The 21,478-nt window shown below is 40.2% G+C and overlaps 1 protein-coding gene across 1 annotated transcript; it reads right to left on the bottom strand.

Moving 5' to 3' along the window:
- Positions 1-233: 233 nt before the first annotated feature.
- Positions 234-21,033, bottom strand: LOC115821822 (carcinoembryonic antigen-related cell adhesion molecule 16-like). The gene is made up of 8 exons (XM_030785607.1): positions 20,956-21,033; positions 19,235-19,351; positions 18,614-18,940; positions 7,332-7,607; positions 6,949-7,197; positions 6,731-6,821; positions 809-929; positions 234-632 (listed from the first exon to the last, which is right to left on the bottom strand). Exons 2-8 carry the CDS (start codon positions 19,332-19,334, stop codon positions 234-236), a joined length of 1,563 nt encoding a protein of 520 aa, XP_030641467.1. The 5' UTR covers positions 19,335-19,351; positions 20,956-21,033.
- Positions 21,034-21,478: the final 445 nt, after the last annotated feature.

A 21,478-nucleotide genomic window follows, 5' to 3' on the forward strand; every position in this document is an offset into this window, starting at 1 on the left:
AAGGGAGCGTGTGGTAATCCTCAGCTCTTGAGCTATGGAGAGTGTGGACCTTGCCTGAAACTGACAGGGAAATAGACAATAGTGACTGCTCCACAGGGAATCCTTTATTTACTACACCCACCAACAACTCTTTACTCACTGGTGAGGGTCTGTTCCTCCGTGGTCACGTCTGACAGTAATGCCCATTCTGTCCACAGTAAAAGCAGGCATCACTGACGCTCCTCTGGAGAAACCTAGGTCCGATCAATTTGCATAGGCTCAGGGGATGAAAGCGGGAGTTCCTGTGGAGGGGGCACTGGGTCCCAAGCCTTGGGAAATCTTGGGGTCCTCTCTCTTTGTCGTGACTTTAGGCGGGCATCAGTGTGACCCGCCAGAGCCATGAGGGCATTCAGGTCACTGGGTAGTTCTCGGGAGGTCAGCTCATCCTTAACATTCTCAGAAAGTCCGTTGTAAAAAGTATCATAAAGCGCCGGATAGTTCCAATCACAAGAGGCTGACAGGGTTCGAAATCTTATGGCATAATCATAGGTGGAATGGTTACCTTGCTTGAGGCGTAGTGGCTCCCTCGCTGCCTCCCTCCCACTTAGAGTGCGGTCAAACACCCTCCTCGTCTCCTCTGAAAAGTTTCTAAACTGTGGCAGAAAGGAGAGTTGGCATCCCACACAGCAATACCCCACTCACAAGCCTTCCCAGTGAGCAAAGAGATGATGTAGGCTACCCTGGAGCATTCAGTGGGGAAGACTGAAGCCTGGGAGTTCCATAATCAATGAACACTGAGACAAAAATGGCTGGCAGGTTCCTGGCTCACCATTGTAGGGAGGCGGAGCTGGTAGCCTTGGTTCTCCTTGGAGGGGAGCTGGTGAATTAACTGCTGGAGGGCGGCTGGATAAGGCAGGGGCAGGAGAAGAGGTAGTCTGGAGCTTCTGGATCTGGGTAATGAGGTTACTCAGAGAATCAGCAATGCATGTGAGTTTTTGATTGACTTGTTGGATTTCCTGGTGGTGAGTTGCGAGAAGAGATCCCTGCTTCTCTACAGCAGCTTTGAGGTGGTCAAGGTCTGTTTGGTCCATTTTGTTGGCTAGATTATTCTGTCATGGCCTGTGAGGCCTGGGATACAGAATATGGACCCCGAAGCAGACTCTTGAGAGATTGTATTTAAAAAGGTGATTTTAATGATCAAACATTTCAGCAAAAACAGAAAAAAGCAGGCGTTCACACTCAATTCACAAACAGGCAAAAATGTTGATCTGGCAAAAACATGGTTTGAGTCCAGGCAGAGTTCAAAATAACTACAGGTCAGTCCAATACAGAAGGCAGAGGTACAGAGGAGGGCAAAGCAGTAATCAAAAGTGAGCAGGCACAGGTCACAGACGAGGAGGGCAAAAACAGTCCTGTCAATCACAAAAACCAAAAGGGCAAGACAAGAGCAAAATCCAGGAAACAGGCAGAGGTCAAAACATGAGCAAAACGTCAGAAAACATATATGAAATCGTGAGAGAACCTTCCAAAAAGAGGCAAGGATAACCTGGCAAGAAGTCAGTGGTGAGACAAGGCTTTTAAAACACAGACTAATGAGAGAATGGTGAACAGGTGAGTAGAGGGAAGGCAGGTGATTGGAGCGAAAGCAAAAATTTGGAGTGGAACCCAGGAAACAGAACACAAAACGGGAGAGAGGGAAAACATGGCTAAACAGTGGAAGGACCAGGCTGGATTGTGACAGCATCAGGGAATTAAACTTGATTTTGGCAGACGCAGGGACCCAGTGGAGGGAGATGAAGAGGTCTGTGATGTTTTCTTATTTTGTCTGATTGAAGACCAGACATGCAACAGTATTTTGAAACATCTGCAGTGGTTTGGTAGAACACAACAGTAGACTCTCCAGGATAGAGTTCCAGTAGTCCAGTCTTGAGATGACAATTGTCTGGACAAGCAGTTGGGCTGCATACTCTGTCAGATATGGTTTGAAAAGATGGAACTGTTAGTATGTCATAATTAAATATGCATTTCAAATAAGTATTATCGTACATCTTTATGACTGTAAGTTCCAATGAATGTAGCCTTCAGTTTGACGCTCTACCGTCTCCCTTCGTCCATGTGCACATCCAATAATTTATCCACTGGACCACTTGGTATAGTTTAACTGTTTACTTCGACACAAAAATATTTTACAGACCGTTGTTCATTGCAAACTTATCGAAAACCAATGGACAAGATTCTAAAGAGCATTATTAATGAGAAAAAGAGACAGAAATCAAAGAGAGAGCGAGCGAGGTCAAAAAACTGTGTGGCTCCACTCTGTCTTGCCTGACCCCCCCCCCTCTCGCGAGAGTAACAAGCCGCAATTAAAGACACATGTGATTACCACAATGAAGGGATCCATTGCCTATTCCCCAAATATGACAAACGAAATCTTGTGCATCTGAATCAATCATATGTCTTTTAAAGTGCAAAAAATCAACAATTAACTTATTGGACTACTGTAAATATATGTAAATAATGTAAATAAATCCGTTTGTAAATAATGCCAATATTGTATGCCAATTAATCAAATATTCATATTTTGTCCATAATCTGCATTTAGGCTCCTACAATGACATAAATATGTATGTCTCAAAAGGCACCAAGGCACCGGCACCAGCACTGTCCTATAGCTCTTTTCCACTAGGACGGTGCTGGTGCCCGTGCAGAGCCAGTGCTGCCTTGGTGCCTTTTGAGAACCGGCCAGCATTTCCACAGGTTTGGGAACCGAACGCTACATAGCGAAAGTTTGGGTCATTTCCGTGGGGAAAAAATAATGTCGGACAGAACGCATCTGCTTGCTTTTTATAAATTTACTTTTACGCTACGCTTGCACACAGCAAAACACCTCACGAATTTTGTTCTATAACTGTTCGCTTGGAGGGCAAAATTCATGAAAATAGTAAGTCTGTCACCTAGCTCAAAAGTTAAAACGAGTGTTTAAATGAAGGTCTGCATGCAGTGGTTTATTTGCACCAGCCAGAGCGTGAGAGAGTGTCTTTTTCTACCACTCTGGGTCCAACTACGTTCATGTAACATGTAAACAACAGCCCGTGCTGATGTAGACACAAATTGTTGCTCATACATCTTTTAATCATATACATATTTTCATGCTACAAATATCCTTTAGCCTACCGCTACTTGGTCAGACATTTTGTGTTACCCCCGCCTCTCTAGAGAACGTCACGTACCAAACACAAACGCTGAACTGATTGGTTCTCGCGTGGTTTTTATTTGCATAGCCTCTGACGTCAGCGCTTCCAACTTTTGGGACCAGCAATTCTGTGGTGCCGTGCCGGTGCCAGCTTTTCGGCTCCGGCACCAGTATTTTTCAGTGGAAAAGCGCGGCCCCGGTGCTCGATTAGGCACCGGCACCGCGGCAGTGGAAAAGGGGTACTAGTGGAAAAGAGCTATTGTTTAAAATAACAGTGTGAACTCTGGTCCTCTCAGAGACTGAACAGTCTGGTTCATGGAAATGACAGAGGGACCTCAAAACAACTGAGTTCACAGGTTTTAGGAAATGACACCGTTTTTAACACTTGTGTGTATGTAGTTGCAAAAAAATGTGACATGTTCTCAACTTGTTTGTGGGTTTGACTCATGAACTTCTTTTACAACTGTCGAGTCAGTGACACATTTTCTGTCAGACGTGCAGTGGAGCTGGACCCAAACACAAGACACCATGATGGTGGTAACAAAAAAGGAGGACTTTACTTACAAAAAGTAGATAAATAAACAGGTGCAAACAGGAACCAAAACTGGATACAAACGCTGCAGCCAAACAGTGTCTCCAAATGAACACAAACAACGATAGACAAGTCAAACACAAGGGCTTAAATACAAGAGGAGAACTAAACAGGGCAAACAGCATTGGTTCAAATTAACAAGGGTAAAACGAGGTTAATAAATGGAACAAACAGAATCAGGTGTGGGGCGGAGATAGACACAGAACAGGAGCACAAGACATTTCAAAAGAAAAGTCCAAAATAAGGTGCTGGCTGTGACATTTTCACACCCTGTTCCTCCTGTTTTTTCTTTTTTAATTTTGCACACAGGAGAAGACAGTGGTCAAACAGCACAGTCTTTTGGTTCAAACACAATAAAGAACACACACACACACACACAGAGAGAGAGAGGACAGAGAGAGAGAAGTAAAAGGCAGCGTTGAATGGTCAATAGTAATTCTTTAAACATGATTCTCAAATCAAATTCCCAGTGTCCATCACTCCCAGGCCAGTCTCTAAAACTTTCATCATTACCTATGCAGCCCCCTGTGGACTAAATTCGTCACATCCAGTGGAGGGAGATGAAGAGGTTTGTGACGTCTTCTTGTTTCGGCTGATTGAAGACCAGACATGCCACAGCATTTTGAATCATCTGCAGTATTTTGGTAGAACATGACAGTACACTGTTCAGGATAGAGTTCCAGTAGTCCAGTCTTGAGATGACAAGTGTCTGGACAAGCAGTTGGGCTGCATTCACTCTGTCAGATATGGTCTGATTTTCTGGGTGTCATCAGCATAGAAGAGATAAGACAAACTGTGTTACTGTGTAATGGAGCTGTTATCTGTTCCTGATTTTAATGAATGACAGACTCATAGCAGTGATAAGACAAACTGTGTTACTGTGTAATGGAGCTGTTATCTGTTCCTGATTTTAATGAATGACAGACTCATAGCAGTGATAAGACAAACTGTGTTACTGTGTAATGGAGCTGTTATCTGTTCCTGATTTTAATGAATGACAGACTCATAGCAGTGATAAGACAAACTGTGTTACTGTGTAATGGAGCTGTCATCTGTTCCTGATTTTAATGAATGACAGACTCATAGCAGTGATAAGACAAACTGTGTTACTGTGTAATGGAGCTGTCATCTGTTCCTGATTTTAATGAATGACAGACTCATAGCAGTGATAAGACAAACTGTGTTACTGTGTAGTGGAGCTGTTATCTGTTCCTGATTTTAATGAATGAGACTCATAGCAGTGATGAGACAAACTGTGTTACTGTGTAATGGAGCTGTTATCTGTTCCTGATTTTAATGAATGACAGACTCATAGCAGTGATAAGACAAACTGTGTTACTGTGTAATGGAGCTGTCATCTGTTCCTGATTTTAATGAATGACAGACTCATAGCAGTGATAAGACAAACTGTGTTACTGTGTAATGGAGCTGTTATCTGTTCCTGATTTTAATGAATGACAGACTCATAGCAGTGATAAGACAAACTGTGTTACTGTGTAATGGAGCTGTTATCTGTTCCTGATTTTAATGAATGACAGACTCATAGCAGTGATAAGACAAACTGTGTTACTGTGTAATGGAGCTGTTATCTGTTCCTGATTTTAATGAATGACAGACTCATAGCAGTGATAAGACAAACTGTGTTACTGTGTAATGGAGCTGTCATCTGTTCCTGATTTTAATGAATGACAGACTCATAGCAGTGATAAGACAAACTGTGTTACTGTGTAGTGGAGCTGTCATCTGTTCCTGATTTTAATGAATGACAGACTCATAGCAGTGATAAGACAAACTGTGTTACTGTGTAATGGAGCTGTTATCTGTTCCTGATTTTAATGAATGACGGACTCACGACTCATGGTTTGAAAAGATTGAGCTGTTTGCATAATTAAATATGCATTTGAAATAAGCATTATTGTATATATTTATGACTGTATACTCTGCATAAAGTGTGAACTTGTAACGGTCAAATTGTGCACTATGTCTTTAAGACATTAATGTGTAATGTACATATTCATATACTAACTCATGACATCATATCCTGTAATGTCAGAGTTGAGAGAGTAACAAGTTGCCAAGTAGTGATCAGCCTGAACTTTTATCTCCAACTCTCACTATCAGTGATGCCAAACGATGCTTGTAGGTCTGTTTCTATTCATGTATGAGCAGAACACCAGAGACTCTGAGTATAAACAATAAACATAAATAAACAAGCTTTATCTGAATACCAAACACGAGTCTGTGTGGATTACGCTGGTTCACGTCCCTATCTGGGGATGTCACCTATCTGAGTATTGCCTATCTGGGGATGTCACCTGAACATCACCCATCTGGGAAAACATGTTAAAAATAAAACATTCCCACAGACAGGTTCCTGTTGATCTAAAAAAAGATACACAAGAGACTTTTAAAATATATTTATGTCATTTATTTACTGACTTACTGCCCCAGTGTAATTTTTCTTTTACAAGACCTTGTAGAATTGTTTAATAGAGTCATTGTGTTGTCCTGGTGTATCTGGACACTTAGTCTCTCCACATAAATGTTTATAAAATCCACACAGTTTACCTACAGAAGTTAGGGAGGCAAACTCTCTCCATACCTTTAAAACCAGACTAAAGACTTAGCTGATCTATTTTCTCAAACTTATGGATAATATCATTTTGATTAAACTTTGCTATGGACATGTAAAGCCCTCTGAGACTATAAATAGTGTTATTGGGCTCTAAATAAACTGATATTTTTATTATGATTATTATGACATGGTACTGAACAAACAGATAGAACTCAAGTGATCCTCACCCTTCCTGGATGTTGCGCTATTGTTATGGCTGGATTTTAACCTGAGAAGATAAAGATGACAGATATGAATATTTTGATGGTGTTTTGATAAGCTGTAGAGAGTGATGGAGCATGTGTTGACTACAGGTGATGGTGTCCTAAGATGACATGGTAGAGTCTCTGACCTCCTGATGAGGAACACTGTGGCCACCAGAATAACAATGATCTTCAGTGATGATGTCACAGTCCTATAGAACCCTCCTGTTGTCATGGTTACTGTAAACACAAACTAATTTAAAGTAGAGTCAAGCTGAAAGCGTGTGAAAAGCATGTGAAGCCAAAGCATGTGAAAATCATTTCCGTATAAAATTTGTCATTTCTCACAGTGAAACTTTACCTTTACCTGTTAAATGATGGTGAACTGTTGTGTTGAGTGAGGTGACACTGTTCCAGGCTGTGCAGGTGTAATTCCCACTGTGTGTGGAGTCAATCTTCTCTATGGAATATGAGGCTGTAGTTTCTCCTGTTCCTCTTCCATTCAACATCCAGATGAAGGAGGCAGGAGGTGTGGATTCAGCAGAGCACGTCAGAGTCACCTTTGACCCCACCTCCACCTCATTCTGTCCACTGATGGAAACGTTCTCTGGTCCATCTGAAACACAGAGGCATCATGGGATGGAGTTAATCTGTTATTCTATTCATTTCTATTGTCTCTGTTATTCTATTTATTTCTATAGTGTCTGTAGGTGAATTACCATCAGTAAAGTGAATGTGTGTCACACTCACAGTTGACGGTCATTGTGTAGGTTGCAGTGTCAGAGCTGACAGGGTTACTGAGTCTACACTGGTATTCTCCACTGTCTGATCTCCTCACTGGACTGATGGACACTGATCTCAGATCAGCAGAGAAGATGATGCTGTTGCTAGGAGACAGAGGTTGACCATCCTTCATCCATTCTGTGGTGATGATGGAGCCAGTTCCCTCACAGGTTAAATTAGCAGAACTTTGATCTTCTATTAGGGGTTGTGCTGGACCAGTGAGGGAAACTCCAGATACTGTCTCTGTAGGAGAAATGATTTAAGTATTCAGTGAAAACATTCAGGAGGGAAAGAGAAAGTTTGGCTTTGAACACACTGGAGACAAATGACACTGAGGGGCTGATAATGGATATTTAATAAATGACATTTATATTCATTATGAATGATCTTGATTACTGAGGATTAACTATTAAAATGATTTAGTCAAAGTTCAGTTTTTTATCAGGTTGGAGAGGAATGAGAAAGTCACCAGACTGTTAGTGTGAAGTGAGAGACCTGTTCAGAGTCTGGTCACAGTGAGGAAGAGTCTAACACAGCAATGAACATATATAATATTATATAAATAATATAAACATCATAAACAATATAAACATCATCTCTCTGTCATGTGAGTGTTGTCAGTGACAGACTGTATGTGATGTCATATAAACATCATTTCTCTGTCATGTGAGTGTAGTCAGTGACAGACTGTATGTTGTCTGCTGTATAGACTACACTGGTCTCTGGATCTTTTCTCATTATATTTAGTTATATCTTACATCTGTATGAAACATGTTAGAGAATATCAATACATTACATATCTGTAGGAAGTGTATAGAACCATATTACAGTGGATTATAATGGACTTTACATTTGTAAAGTGAATTTGTAGTGGTGCACATCTTTACATGAAACAGCTCTGGGTCCTGTTACTCTAGACCAGTTATTAAATCAACATTACCCCCATTCATTTACATATTAAACGTGAATAAATTAATGTAATATGTAAATGAGGTTGTTGAGAGTTATGATTGGTTGAATAAAGAAGGAGGATGTGACCAGTGTGGTGATGCAGTGATTCTTACCAATCACGTCTAGTGTAGTTTTGTCTGTCAGTGCTGGATCATTAAGAGTTTTCTTTATCATCACTGTGTACTCTCCACTGTCACTCACAGTCACACTCAGTAACTCTGATGAATCAGTGTGTGGGTCCAGTCTGACTCTGTCATGGTAAACTGGTTCTGTAAGGACGCCATCAGGGTCAGATGTAATAACAGGTTTTCCATTAAATGACCAGTGTACTGCAGTAAGTGGTTTATCACCAGATCTGTTGGTGGTGTTGATCCAAACACTTCCTCCTACTGCTCCATACACAGGTCCAGGAGACAACACCACATCACCACCCAAACACACACCTGAGGACACAACACCACATCACTACACAAACACACACCTGAGGAGACAACACCACATCACTACACAAACACACACCTGAGGAGAGAACAGAGAGTCAGTATTATAATCAGAATCATTATCATTCTTACTGATCCCAGAATTCACTGTAGCCAGAGTGTAGTAGTGAGAATTCTGGAAGTTTCTTCACTATAACAATGAGCCTGCCTGTCCCTGCTGTGATGTTTGCTATGGTTCAGTTCTAATCTGTTTCCGCATCTACAATTCTGCTCCGCCCTCATAGATACAGTTTTATTATGTTTCCATAGACACAGCTCTATTCTGCTTCCATAGATGCAGATCTATTCTGAAATCTACAATTTAACAAAAATTTTTCTAAATACCAAAACCAAACCATTGAAATCTGTTTTTAAGATGAGATCTTTGGAAATATAAAGCTGCTTGTTTTAGATGACCATGAATTCAGTCAGAGTAAAAGGGTTTTAAAAATGACAGACTCATTAAAGAGATAATGTGAATATAAGCTTGATAATATATATAGACATAGTACTAGCACACACACACACACACACACACACACGGCAGTAACACTCAGAAAGAGACTAAACTCATCAATTAATCATCAGTCAACAGTTCAGAATACAATTACAACTTTAGTTAAAACTAAAAAATGTAAAATATGTGATATTTAGTGTGACAGCTTTAGTAGGGCTAAACTATTGATCGATCAGTGTTTGATTTATTTTGTTTTCTTGTTTGTTTGTTTATTGTTGTTGTTGTTGTTGTTGTTTTTTTCTTTTTCCAGTTTTTAGATATTGTGTGCCTCTCTCATATAAGATTCCAGACTGTATTTCCTGCATTTCCTAATATGGTCAGTTATAATACGTATATTCTGACCAATCAGAATTCTCTCTGGCAGTTCCCCCTCATGTCTTATTTCAGTTCTCACCATTTCCTACATCAGTCAAACTGTCTACTGTCACACTCACCAAAATACCATGACACAGGTCTCAGTGATAGATTTTATTTATCATTATTTCTGTCTGTTTACCCATAATTCCACCAGGACTTTTCAATAAGATCCACATCTGTATGACATAGGACATGAGAACAAACCAACAGTGTGGAATGAAACAACATCTTCATATTGATCATATGTGGAAAGTTCAGGAAGTTTATTTCCCATCAACAGCCATTAGATTACAGAGGTTCACAGTATAATGGCATTTTCTCATTGTTTTAGTTTCACTTTTACAACTTCTGAATGTTTTAACATCTTCTGTTTCCTTCTTTCATAAGCTGCTGTAAGACCAGTCTTATCTTTAGTCTGCATTTTCTGTTTCAGCCACAAAATATAGACCTGAATGTCTATGAGGTTTAACACAGAGATTCCTCCATCAAGAGACCAGTAAAGAGACTGCATTAGAGGAGGGAACAACACACACACACACACACAGACACACACACACACACACACACACACACACACACACACACACACACACACACACACAAAACACACACTGCACATTTAACACACTGCAGCAGACACTAGGATACACTAGTCAAACATCTTTCTAAACTAGAACAGGGACATTAGGATCCAGTGTCATATATCACATTATATTCCATTAGAACAATTCTAACACAGAAGAGAAACACTCTATGAACTGGTCTATGGCCTCATATAATGGTTTATTGTCATAAATGATGAGATGTTTTTACCTGTTAGCAGGAATATGATCAGGGAGGACACTGCAGTGGGCTCCATTTGGTCTGTTCTCCTCTGTCTGCTGTCTGTCAGGTTTTAGCCAAACTCATCAACACTCACAGACTCAATGTAAACCACAGGGTAAAACTCACTAACATCAGTGGGTCATTTCCTCTGTGTGTCTGTAGAAATGTTTGTACTAGTGGAGACACTTTAGGCTCTAAAATACACACACTTAAAGAAATAAAATAGTCTTAAGCATTTGAACATGTCTGTCTGGTTTTGTCATTATGTCTTTGTAGGGAGCAGTGTTTGTGTGGACAAAGTGAAAAACTCCGTGAGGCATGTTAACTAAACACTGTCATTCACACAATAAACACACACACCACAGCTGAGGAAGATCTTCCCTCATCTTCCTCTGACTGTTTGAAAGGTGTGTCTTCATCCTGGACAATATGAATTCACTTTTAGTTTGGGAATTTCACGTCACAGTGACTAACAGGGATGTGGATCAGTTTTCTCTTCTCTAATCTCAGATATTTACTCACCTTTAACATTAATCACTGACTTACACTTTGTCATAACTGTAAGAGAAATGTGAGAAGAGTAATAATCCATACAGAAAACTGTTTTATATACAAACAAACTGCACTTTTCTTTCCTACAGCAGATGGAATCATGTAGAGGTTAAAATACAATATCGCCCCCGTGTGGTCAAAACTCATCAAATCCTCTCCACTCATTTCCACTGCATGAATCTTTCCACTGTCACATGACCCTGAGTTTGGTCTCTTAGAACACACTGACACAGAGTTCACACTCATTTTAGGGGGAATGTTTTTTAGAAACAATTTCACTGGTTTTACACAAAGCCAAAAATCTAAAGAGATAAAACATTACAACGATTTTTTTTCAGTATAAAGATGAGGTGGCCAAGTGGTTGTGCTCTGCACGCGTGGGTTCGAATCCCATCCTCGTCGGGGTTGGTTACTTCGTGGGCAGCCATGGTCTAAAGGTTAGCGAACTGGGCTTGTGACTGGAGGGTTGCCGGTTTGATTCTAACATCATATGTCTTTTTCTTGTGCATACTCTGAATAAAATTTGACACTTACTTACAACAGTGTTAGGAGTTAATCAATCTTATTCTTTAATGTGGGTGATCACATCCCAGTGTAATATTTCTCCTCATATGCGTTTTCTACAGTGCCAATGTCCAGTACCAACATCAGGACTCCAGGAGGCTGCCTCACAGAAGATCAGAGTTCTGCTGTTTTAACCTGTGAGGGAACTGTCTCCATCATCACCAGAGAAAGTATGAAGGATGGTCAAACTCTGTCTCCTAGCAACAGCATCATCTTCTCTGCTGTGACCAGCACCTTGGCCCTTCAGTACTGGATTCTGACACAGTGAGTTCACCTGCCTCCTCTCCTGTCTTTACAGTGAGCTACCACAAGAGGGCAGCCGTGGTCTGTGTGCCCTTGAGCAAGGCACTTAACCCCAGTGCTCCCCAAGGAATGCTGCTCCTGCGTCTGGTGTGTGTTCACTACTGGTGTTAAATGCAGAGACAAATTAATTGCTCACCGTTCACAGTGTGTGTGTGCAATCATGGAAACTTAAACTTACTCAACTTAAAATGTGTTAAACATAGGAGCAGTCCGTGTAATATGAGTTTCATTAAAAATAACCAATGATATTTGACCACATCTTCGAGGAGACAGAAGTATCTGAGATTTTGTCATAGTGTTAGTCACCTGATGGGGGCGCTAACAGACAGAATAAAGATAATAGGAGGAGATAATGGAGGAGAGCTCGTGTCTGTGTGAGGTGCAGGAGGAGCAGGTCAGCGCAGGTTAACAGGGGAGAAGACGCCGACCTATGGATGGAGTCACCTCCACATACAGACAGAGGAGAAAGAGTCGAGTCAGATGGTAGAGAGGAGGGGAAGAGAGAGCTATGCTGAGCTATACTGTGCAGATTACAGTATTGGATTTATATTGTACAGATTGCCAACACCACTGTTTAAAAAGAACAAGACAAACTGTTTTTGAATGTATTTTTATTAAAGCAAAATGAAAATCTTACATCGGTGGCTTAAAAACAAGTCAGTCATACATCAAAAACAAGAAATATAAAAAGAGTACAAAAATAAAGCAAAATATGCATAAAAGGCATGTGAACAACACACAGGCAGTTAATTCACTGCAATACTGTCTAAAACACAACATCCTCAGAACCTAATATTATAACACAGCCATAAGGCAACAAGTTCAAGTTTCCTGCAACAATAAAATAATAAATAAATAACATGGTAGTATGGTAGTTTTGAAACATGTGAGACATTTGAGAAATTTATGATTTGATGACTTCATGATCTCTCCCATTTTCCCTAGCATCTGGGTTGCTTTTTAGGCTATGAGGATCAAGTCAGGGGGTGCCGCCCTGCTCTGGTTGTTGTAATCCTGTGGGCATGTAACGTCCTTTGAGACTGTAAACAGTGATATTGGGCTTTAAATAAACCTAAACTTGAAACTGGAACTTTCTAACTGTATTTATTTATTAACTTGTGAACTATACTTGGGTAAATATTGTGAATTTTTAGCTGTGCTCTGCAGAGAGCAAGAGTTCTGGAAACATTAATGAAACATCAGTGTGTGATAACAACACATGGAACACTGACAGTGTTTACACAAACTAACAAACAAATAAGCAAACTAACTAACTAACTAACTAACTAAGTCCTGATAAAACTGAACAGATGAATAAATGAATAACAGAATAATAACAAACTCATTACAGTGAGAGAGCTGGGGGTATTCTAGAAAGCAGGTTTAGTAAATAGTAAACATCCTAATAGAAGAGCCCTATAGCTTTGTTAGCTAGAAGAAAAGAGCCATTGGACTCCTCTATTAGGAGCTTTACTACTTACTCTGAGTTTTAACTAAACTCGCTTACTGGAATACCCCTCTGACCTCAATGTGAATGTCATGTCTGTATAAAATGATCACAGACAGTTTGTTTGTTCCAGTCATAATGTTTCCATTCACTACAAGTGCAGGACAAACTTGTATGACAACATGAAAGCATAAAACATTAGATGATGATGTGTAGAGATGGACTAAGATTAAAAACAGATGTTGACAGTGTGAGGAAACATGGAGGACAGTCAGAGACAGAGCAGTGATTGGCCAATCACATCAACCCCTCACACCCAGCCCCACAGCATCATGGGAAACACACAAATACAACATTATTCACACAGCACTGAAATATGTTATAATTTATGTTAGTTTGTAATGGAATGCATATGACAGACTAAAATACTTTTCTATAAACAGGTGAACAGTTAACCCCTGTGTTGTATACTTATAACATGAAAACAGTTGTACTTATTTTGAATTATTTATATAACACATTCAAATATAATGTTTATTTAGCTATATACCACTTTCTGATATTTTAAACACTTTTGCTAATTTTACACACATGCAGAGAAGTGCAACATTCATGTCATTTCAAATGAAATGTTTGGTTTGAATAATTGGACAACCTGATATTTTCACTTTATATTCAGTGATAAAAGAGGAAGCAGTTTCACTAGCACTCAGATTCATCATCTCCTATTCATTTATGTCTGACTGAGGTGATTTTCGCTTTCTATACCACAAATACACAACAACAACAACAATAACAACACAGACACCTCCAAGAATACCCCCTACCACAACACCAACACCACTTCCATCATGACGCTGATCTGTGAAAGAAAAAGAGAAAAGTGTTATGTTACTTTATTTGATGTGTCTGTGTGGATCATTAGGAGACAGATTCTGCTTTGACTTCAGATCACATCAGTCTTGAAACACAAACCCCCATGTCTCAGATTTAAGACACCTCTGTCTCTCATGTCCCAGATCTGGGGCAATGCCTAGACTGTTTAGAAGAGACAACAGTCATGTGACTTGTGTTTAATGGGTTCAAAAGTAGGAGTGGTGAGTAATGAAGTAAAAATACCTCACTACTGTACTTTACTAGTACATTTATGGATTTGTACTCCGAGTATCGACAAAAGGATCAACTTTAACTTTCTATCCAACCACAACTATAAAGAAATTCTTTGCATTATACTTCAGCACATTCCTATTGAAGTTTGAAACCTCTCTTTACTTGATCCATCAACAACGTGTTACCCCTTTCATTAAATTTCAGTTTGCTTTTTTCATTAGAAACAGTGCTTATGACATGTGAGATGTCAGACAAATGCGCTGATCACTGATCGCAGTTTTGGAACATGAAGCTTTTTCACGGTAAATGTCGTTGTTTTGAATCAACATCAATGCACTTCCTGTGCCTAGTCTGTCGGAAATTAAAAGAAGAAGAAGAAAACAAAACAATTTCCATTTTGCCTGATGTTGTTGTTGCCTGTTGTCACACTTTAATACGACGCCGTTGCCAAAAGAGTCCCGCGTAAGAAGAGGACGTCAGTTGAGTAGGTGGTCGTTCAATGTGGTCGTGCTCGCATTCGCATTTACACTGCTATAAGAATGTGGTCACATGCGGTCCAGACCACCTCCGAACGTGGTCTTAGTGATCGGATCTCGAGGCGACAACAATGCACATTGGATGCGTTTACACCTGTACTTTAGAGCTGTCCACTTGTGATTGGATCACCAAAATCAGGTCTTCATGCAAGGTGTAAACAGGGCCTGAGTGACTCACCTGACTGTCAGCATGTAATTAAAAAAAATAGCGTTTGTTCTCATCTCTTGGTTGGAGTGTAACATACTTCCAGGCTAGACTATTGTAATGCTCGGTTTGCTGGATGTCCCTTAGAGTCCTTGAGAAGACTCCAGCAGATTCAGAATGCAGTGGCTAGATTTCTCCCCAGATCTAGAAAATTGTTAGCCCTATATTGTGCTGTCTACATTGGCATCCTCTTAAATATCGTATTTATTACTTTAGCGTTCCATAGATATGGGGCAGCCTTCCAACTGAGACTCACTCAGTTCTCAGACACACTGGAATTTTTAAATATCAGTTAAAGACATATTTGTTTAATCTAGACTAAAGTTAAATATAAGTAAGTTATTTAGTAAGGTATTTCTCATCAGTCATCCACAAAGCCAAGGAATGGTAGTGGAAGAGGACCAATGACAGTTTTTTGGTGAACTAGACTCTCAGTGCTGTCACCCTTCCATCTTATGTTATTTCTCCTATTGGTTGAATCTCAGGGAGCCTTCATACCTGTGCCACACTCTGACCCTAAGGTACATTGTCCTAACATGGCCTGCTGGAGTCTCATACTGCACTCAGTTAATCATTACAATCTCATCTTTTTCTCTCTTTTTTCTTCCCCTTTTCTTCTCACCTGACCCAAACTACTGCTGCCTGTCCTGTGGAACACAACTATGACCCAGTTCATCCTGCCCTGCTTGTTTAACAGAGCACAATCACGACCTCTGCCAGCCATGATAAACTGCATGACGCCCCTCATCTCTATTTGCCAACCTTAATAAGCTGTTAAAAATAATTGTGGGGGGTGGGGGTGGCACCAGCAGATTACAGAAAGGCTCAGGTGGTAAATTCATATTTCCACAGCATTATTTGGATCTGTACAACATACAGTAATTATGCTCACCACTCTGTTGCTATTAGTTTCACTTTTACAGAAATACCATACTGACAGTGTTCTAATCAGCAGCATTTCGAGTTATTGAAATGATCAGGGGCTAAGAAGCTAAGAAAACCGGAGCGTTGGATCTGGGTGTGCACTTGTCTTCTGACTTTTTGTGCACTGAGCAGCACTGGGTTACTCCCTCCACCTTCAGACACTGCAAGTCAAGATCTGCTCTGTTACACAGCCTGTCTGTAGTTTTACTATAAACACCTCCTTTTTCAGGGTAAAATATTTGGGGCTACAGCCCAGAACGACCGGACTTAACGTTGCCACTGGTTGTAACTCACATGGACTGTGTTTGCTGTAGGACTGTGTGTGTTAATGGCCCATTATTAGTGTTCAGGGACATCACTACCAAAACTCTCCTTCCTATTTCCTATGTGTTAATTCATTATTTCTATGAGAAGGGAAAAGATGTCTGATGTTAGATGGTGCAGGTACAGTAGGGACAGGTTGGCCAGTGAGCTGGAAACAGAGGAACAAATTAAACCTTTAAAGCTTTAAACAAATTAAACCTTTCATTATTTCAACCTGTTCCCATTTATCCTCCTTGATTAACAATGAAACAATTCACAGAATAGTCAATGCTAACCAACGTAAATATAGTAAATATAAAGTATTTATATTTTGTAAATGATCACCAATTTCATTTTGTGATAGAATTACTGTATCATTTGCTATATCAACAGATGGTATAAATCTGTGGATAACTGTGTTCATTCTCCCTCCAAATTCAGGTAATATTGGTATGTTAATCTGCAAAATTTCTGCAGTTTCAATGAAACATCTGCTTGTGTGTGGCCTGTGTGCTTAACTTTATTGTGCATTGCACACGAGCTGATGCTATATACAGATATTTATACTGCATCAGCTTAAGTAAACAATCTCACGTCATAGCTTTCACAATAGCACAGAGACTTAAAACAATCTGTGCTGTTTCATCTGCGTTATGATCCTGCAGATCATAGTAATATATTAAATAATGGCCTGTTTCAAATAATAAAGGCCTGGCTCTTTTTTGAGCTGAAGTAAATCAAGGCCCTGGTCACTATGAGACTTTACAGTAACCTAACTCTCCCACTAGATTAAAAACTATCTACCATTGCTATTATTGCAACACGTTAACTTCCATAAAATCTTCTTGACTGGTCTGAGGGATCTTTTCTTTTGAAAAAGTAATCGATAGTTCGTTTCATTATAAAAATAATAATAATAATAATATTTATTTAGAGCCCAATATCACTATTTATAGTCTCAAAGGGCTTTACATGTTTATAACAGAGTCTAATCAAAATTATATCATGCATAAATTAGAGAAAATAGATAAGTCTTTAGTTTCGTTTTAAAGGTATGGAGAGAGTTTGCCTCCCTAACTTCTGTAGGTGAACCATTCCAGAGGAAGGGAGAGCGGTAGGAAAAGGCTCGGTTGCCAGCGGACTTCTTTTTAACTCTTGGAATGACTAATAATCCAGAATCTTGAGAGCGCAGGGTGCGAGGTGGGTTATAGGGTGTGATTAAGTCAGACAGGTAGGAAGGCGCAAGCCCATGTAAAATTTTATATGTTAATAAGAGGACCTTAAAATCTGCCCTTGCATGAATTGGGAGCCAATGAAGGGAAGCCAGGACAGGGCTAATGTGATCAAACTTCTTCGTTCGGGTCAGAATTCTAGCAGCAGCATTCTGGACCAGCTGAAGACTATTGGTACTAGAGGCAGGCAGGCCAGAGCACAGATCACTGCAGTAATTGAGGCGAGACATGACGAATGCGTGAACAATGGTTTCTGCATCAGCCATACTTAGAAAGGTAAGATTTTAGCATTGTTACGGAGGTGATAAAAGGCAGATTTGGTTCTTGATATGAGTGACTAGCGAGAGACTAGAGTCAAAAATCACACCAAGGTTCTTAGCTGTATAGTTTTGAGAGATGATGCAGCTGTCAAAATTTAGAGTAAGATCACTAAAAAAGATGCTTATGCGTAGGGGGACCAATGACCAGCATTTCGGTCTTGCCTGCGTTAAGCATCAGGAAATTTGAAGACAGACCGTGTATTTATTCTGTGTATTTAAATTATCACCAAGGAGCCAAATGAGAGCGAGAGCAGTTATGGACTGGGCACAGGTAGATGACAGAATTGTCCCATGTTGTTATGATGACAATAGACTTGCTTTCGCTTTCCACTCTAATCACTCTCTCCCTCACACATACACACACAAGCAAATCAATTCTCACTCCCTCCTGGTGTTTCATGTGACGTACGATGATGTTTTTACAAAAATGCGGGGCACATATGCAAGTCACACTGGTGCACCTAGTTATAAAATCGAGTCGCACTGTCTCCAAAAATGGTCGCGGTCTGGAGCCCTGACACCAGATGCCTACAGACATTGTCTTGGTAATGAGCACAACACAAGCATAGCTAATAAACTGAAGAGACCTATTTTGAAAAAAGGTGCAGATAAGTCATTACTCACCGGACACACGGAGTGTAGTTTTGCCTGTCACGTCCCGATCATTAGGAGTTTTCTTTATCATCACTGTGTACTCTCCACTGTCACTCACAGTCAGACTCAGTAACTGTAATGAACCAGTGTGTGGGTCCAGTCTGACTCTGTCACGGTAAGATGGTCCTGATCGTACACCATCAGGATCAGATGTAATAACATTTGATCCATTAAATGTCCATCTGACTAATGTCAGTTTATCAGCAGATCTGATGGTGGTGTTGATCCAAACACTTCCTCCCACTGTTCCATTCACAGGTGCAGGAGACAACAGCACATCACCACCCAAACACACACCTGAGGAGACAACAGCACATCACCACCCAAACACACACCTGAGGAGACAACAGCACATCACCACCCAAACACACACCTGAGGAGACAACAGCACATCACCACCCAAACACACACCTGAGGAGACAACACCACATCACCACCCAAACACACACCTGAGGAGACAACACCACATCACCACCCAAACACACACCTGAGGAGACAGTGTGTGATGATATAAATATTCTGAAATATAAGTGGATGTTATGAATCAAACATAAAGTCAGAGATAAGGACCAAACTGAAGTGAGGTCAGACCTGAGATGAGAAATAAGAGTGTGGTTTGGAGGGTCAGGGACAGGAACACAGCATGACTCAGGAGTGATGGTGAATCTCTGGTCAACAGGAAGAGCTGCATCCTAATGTTTCTTTAACCTGAACACAGAAATACACACATCTCTCACTGGATTACTCACAGAATAAATACACAACTCATCTACAAACACACAAACACACAAAAAACACACATCTCTCACTGAATTACTCACAGAATAAATACAAAACTCATCTACAAACACACAAACCACCAAAAACTTTTAAACACAAAAACTTTCACACAACAAAAAAACTTATATAATCGTATACGCCAACCCAGGAACACCAGATCTGGCTTCTTCACCTGAGAGATCGTCTGAGAACAGCCACCCAGACACCTAATGCAACAGCTGGTCTGGTTATATGTGGTCTGCGGTTGTGAGGCTGGTTGGATGTACTCCTAAATTCTCAAAAACAATGTTGGAGATGGCTTATGGTAGTGAAACGAACAATCAGTTCATGGTCGACATTCCTGCAGTCAGCATGTCAACTGCACACTCCTTCAAAACCTGTGGCATTGTGTTGTGTGACTGGCCTTTTACTGTGACCAGTCCAGGCACACCTGTGCAGTAATCATGCTGTTTAATCAGTATCTCGATATTCCACACCTGTCAGGTGGATGGATTATTTTAGCAGCGCTGAAGTGTGTGCATAGAAGAAATCTCAGACCTGTAACTTCAACTCATGAGAAATGGGAGCGAAAACAAAAAAGTGTTGCATTCATATATATATATATATATATATATATTTGAGTGTAGATTTGCCTAATGGAAAAGCCACAAAATCAAGTCCAGCCAGTACCATGCAATGGAAAAGCGACATAAGTAGATATTAAAGTTAAGTTGTGGGGTTACTTATTAGCCCAATATAGCTACCACACCATAATGCTGCTTAGCCAAAAATGCAGAAATAAAAACTTTTTTTCCCCCCAGATAATACACGTATTATATACCAATCTCCATTATTGAGCGTAATCACAAGTTCTAAACATTAACACTTATATTTTATGCGCTTATGCTGCATTCACGTGCTCCTTGGATTGTCCATTTCCCCAGTTGTAAAGTCGTTCTTCTGACTTCGGTTTGTTCATGTGGTTTTAAGTCGGAATGTGGAAATAACGTGGACACCACAAAGATGTGTTGCATTTTTATCACTCAGAGCATTTAAACAACACGTGGACACAGTTGTCTGTACCAGTACATTCTCTGACACCACTAAAATATTGCTTTACCTGACTTGTTATAAGGGTAACTGCCGATAAATAACTTTTCTAACTAATCTTTTCCCACTCTACGTGGACAGCAACAAACCGTTACAACCTAATACCTAGTTCCTACTATCAAACAAACATTAACTTTCAGCCGCCATGTTTTTGAGTGTATGCGTGTATGTCAACTTTCGAGTTGTTGACTTTCGAGTTGTTGTTCCGCCTTGTGGGGACATTCACGTGAATTTTCCCAGTCGGGAACTCGTGTTTCCGATTTTTTCGATTATTCCGACACCGCATGAAAGCATCATTAATACCACAAGGGCTGTTCTATAGAAAGTTACGGAAGTAGACTGACCCTGCGCCACAGTCGTATTACCACTGGTGTGGCATTTCCTCTTTCAGGATTTGTTCTTCTATTGATGAGAAGCATTAATAGCTGAGAAGCAATTCATACCTGAAACCGAGAGTCACGTCCAACCGTCTAGCTGGACTTTCCAACAGTAAAATGCAGGGCGTCAAAACTGCATGTTCCTCAATGGGTTTTGGTGTTGCCCGACTCTGGCGGAAGTACGACAGTCCGGAAATCCGCTCTGCACTACACATGCTGGGTGTAACTGCCCGATTCTCCTCGCTCCCAGATTTTCCCTGGAATTATGAAATCTGGAAGTCCGCTCTGCAACATGCAATAGTAGTTTATTGCAATTTCCATGGTGTTTTAAGGGATTACATCATATTTCTGCGTTCCCTGCCCGATTTACAATATTTTATTGAGTCATATTTCAAAACTGTGCTATTTTGTATGATATGCTATACTAATATGCTAAGCCTAAGGACAATAAACTATACTAAACTAAACTATGCTATGCTAATATGCAAAGCCTTCAGAGAATCTTTGAAAAAAAAAAACAGTATCAATAACATTATCAGTATATGCGAACACTCCACCTCTCAATGAAAACAATACGCGTTCTTTGTGC

Source organism: Chanos chanos, chromosome 9 (genome assembly GCF_902362185.1).
Source record: "Chanos chanos chromosome 9, fChaCha1.1, whole genome shotgun sequence".
Taxonomy (NCBI): Eukaryota; Metazoa; Chordata; class Actinopteri; order Gonorynchiformes; family Chanidae; genus Chanos; species Chanos chanos.

Bases quoted from the DNA above. Each gene is read 5' to 3' on its own strand.
- LOC115821822 (XM_030785607.1), bottom strand. From the start codon at position 19,334: ATGCAGCTCTTCCTGTTGACCAGAGATTCACCATCACTCCTGAGTCAT. The intron at 7,608-18,613 runs GTGAGTAATGAC...TTTCTCCTACAG, and splicing joins AACTACACTCCGTGTGTCCG to AGACAGTATCTGGAGTTTCC. The intron at 7,198-7,331 runs GTGAGTGTGACA...TCTGTGTTTCAG, and splicing joins CTACACAATGACCGTCAACT to ATGGACCAGAGAACGTTTCC.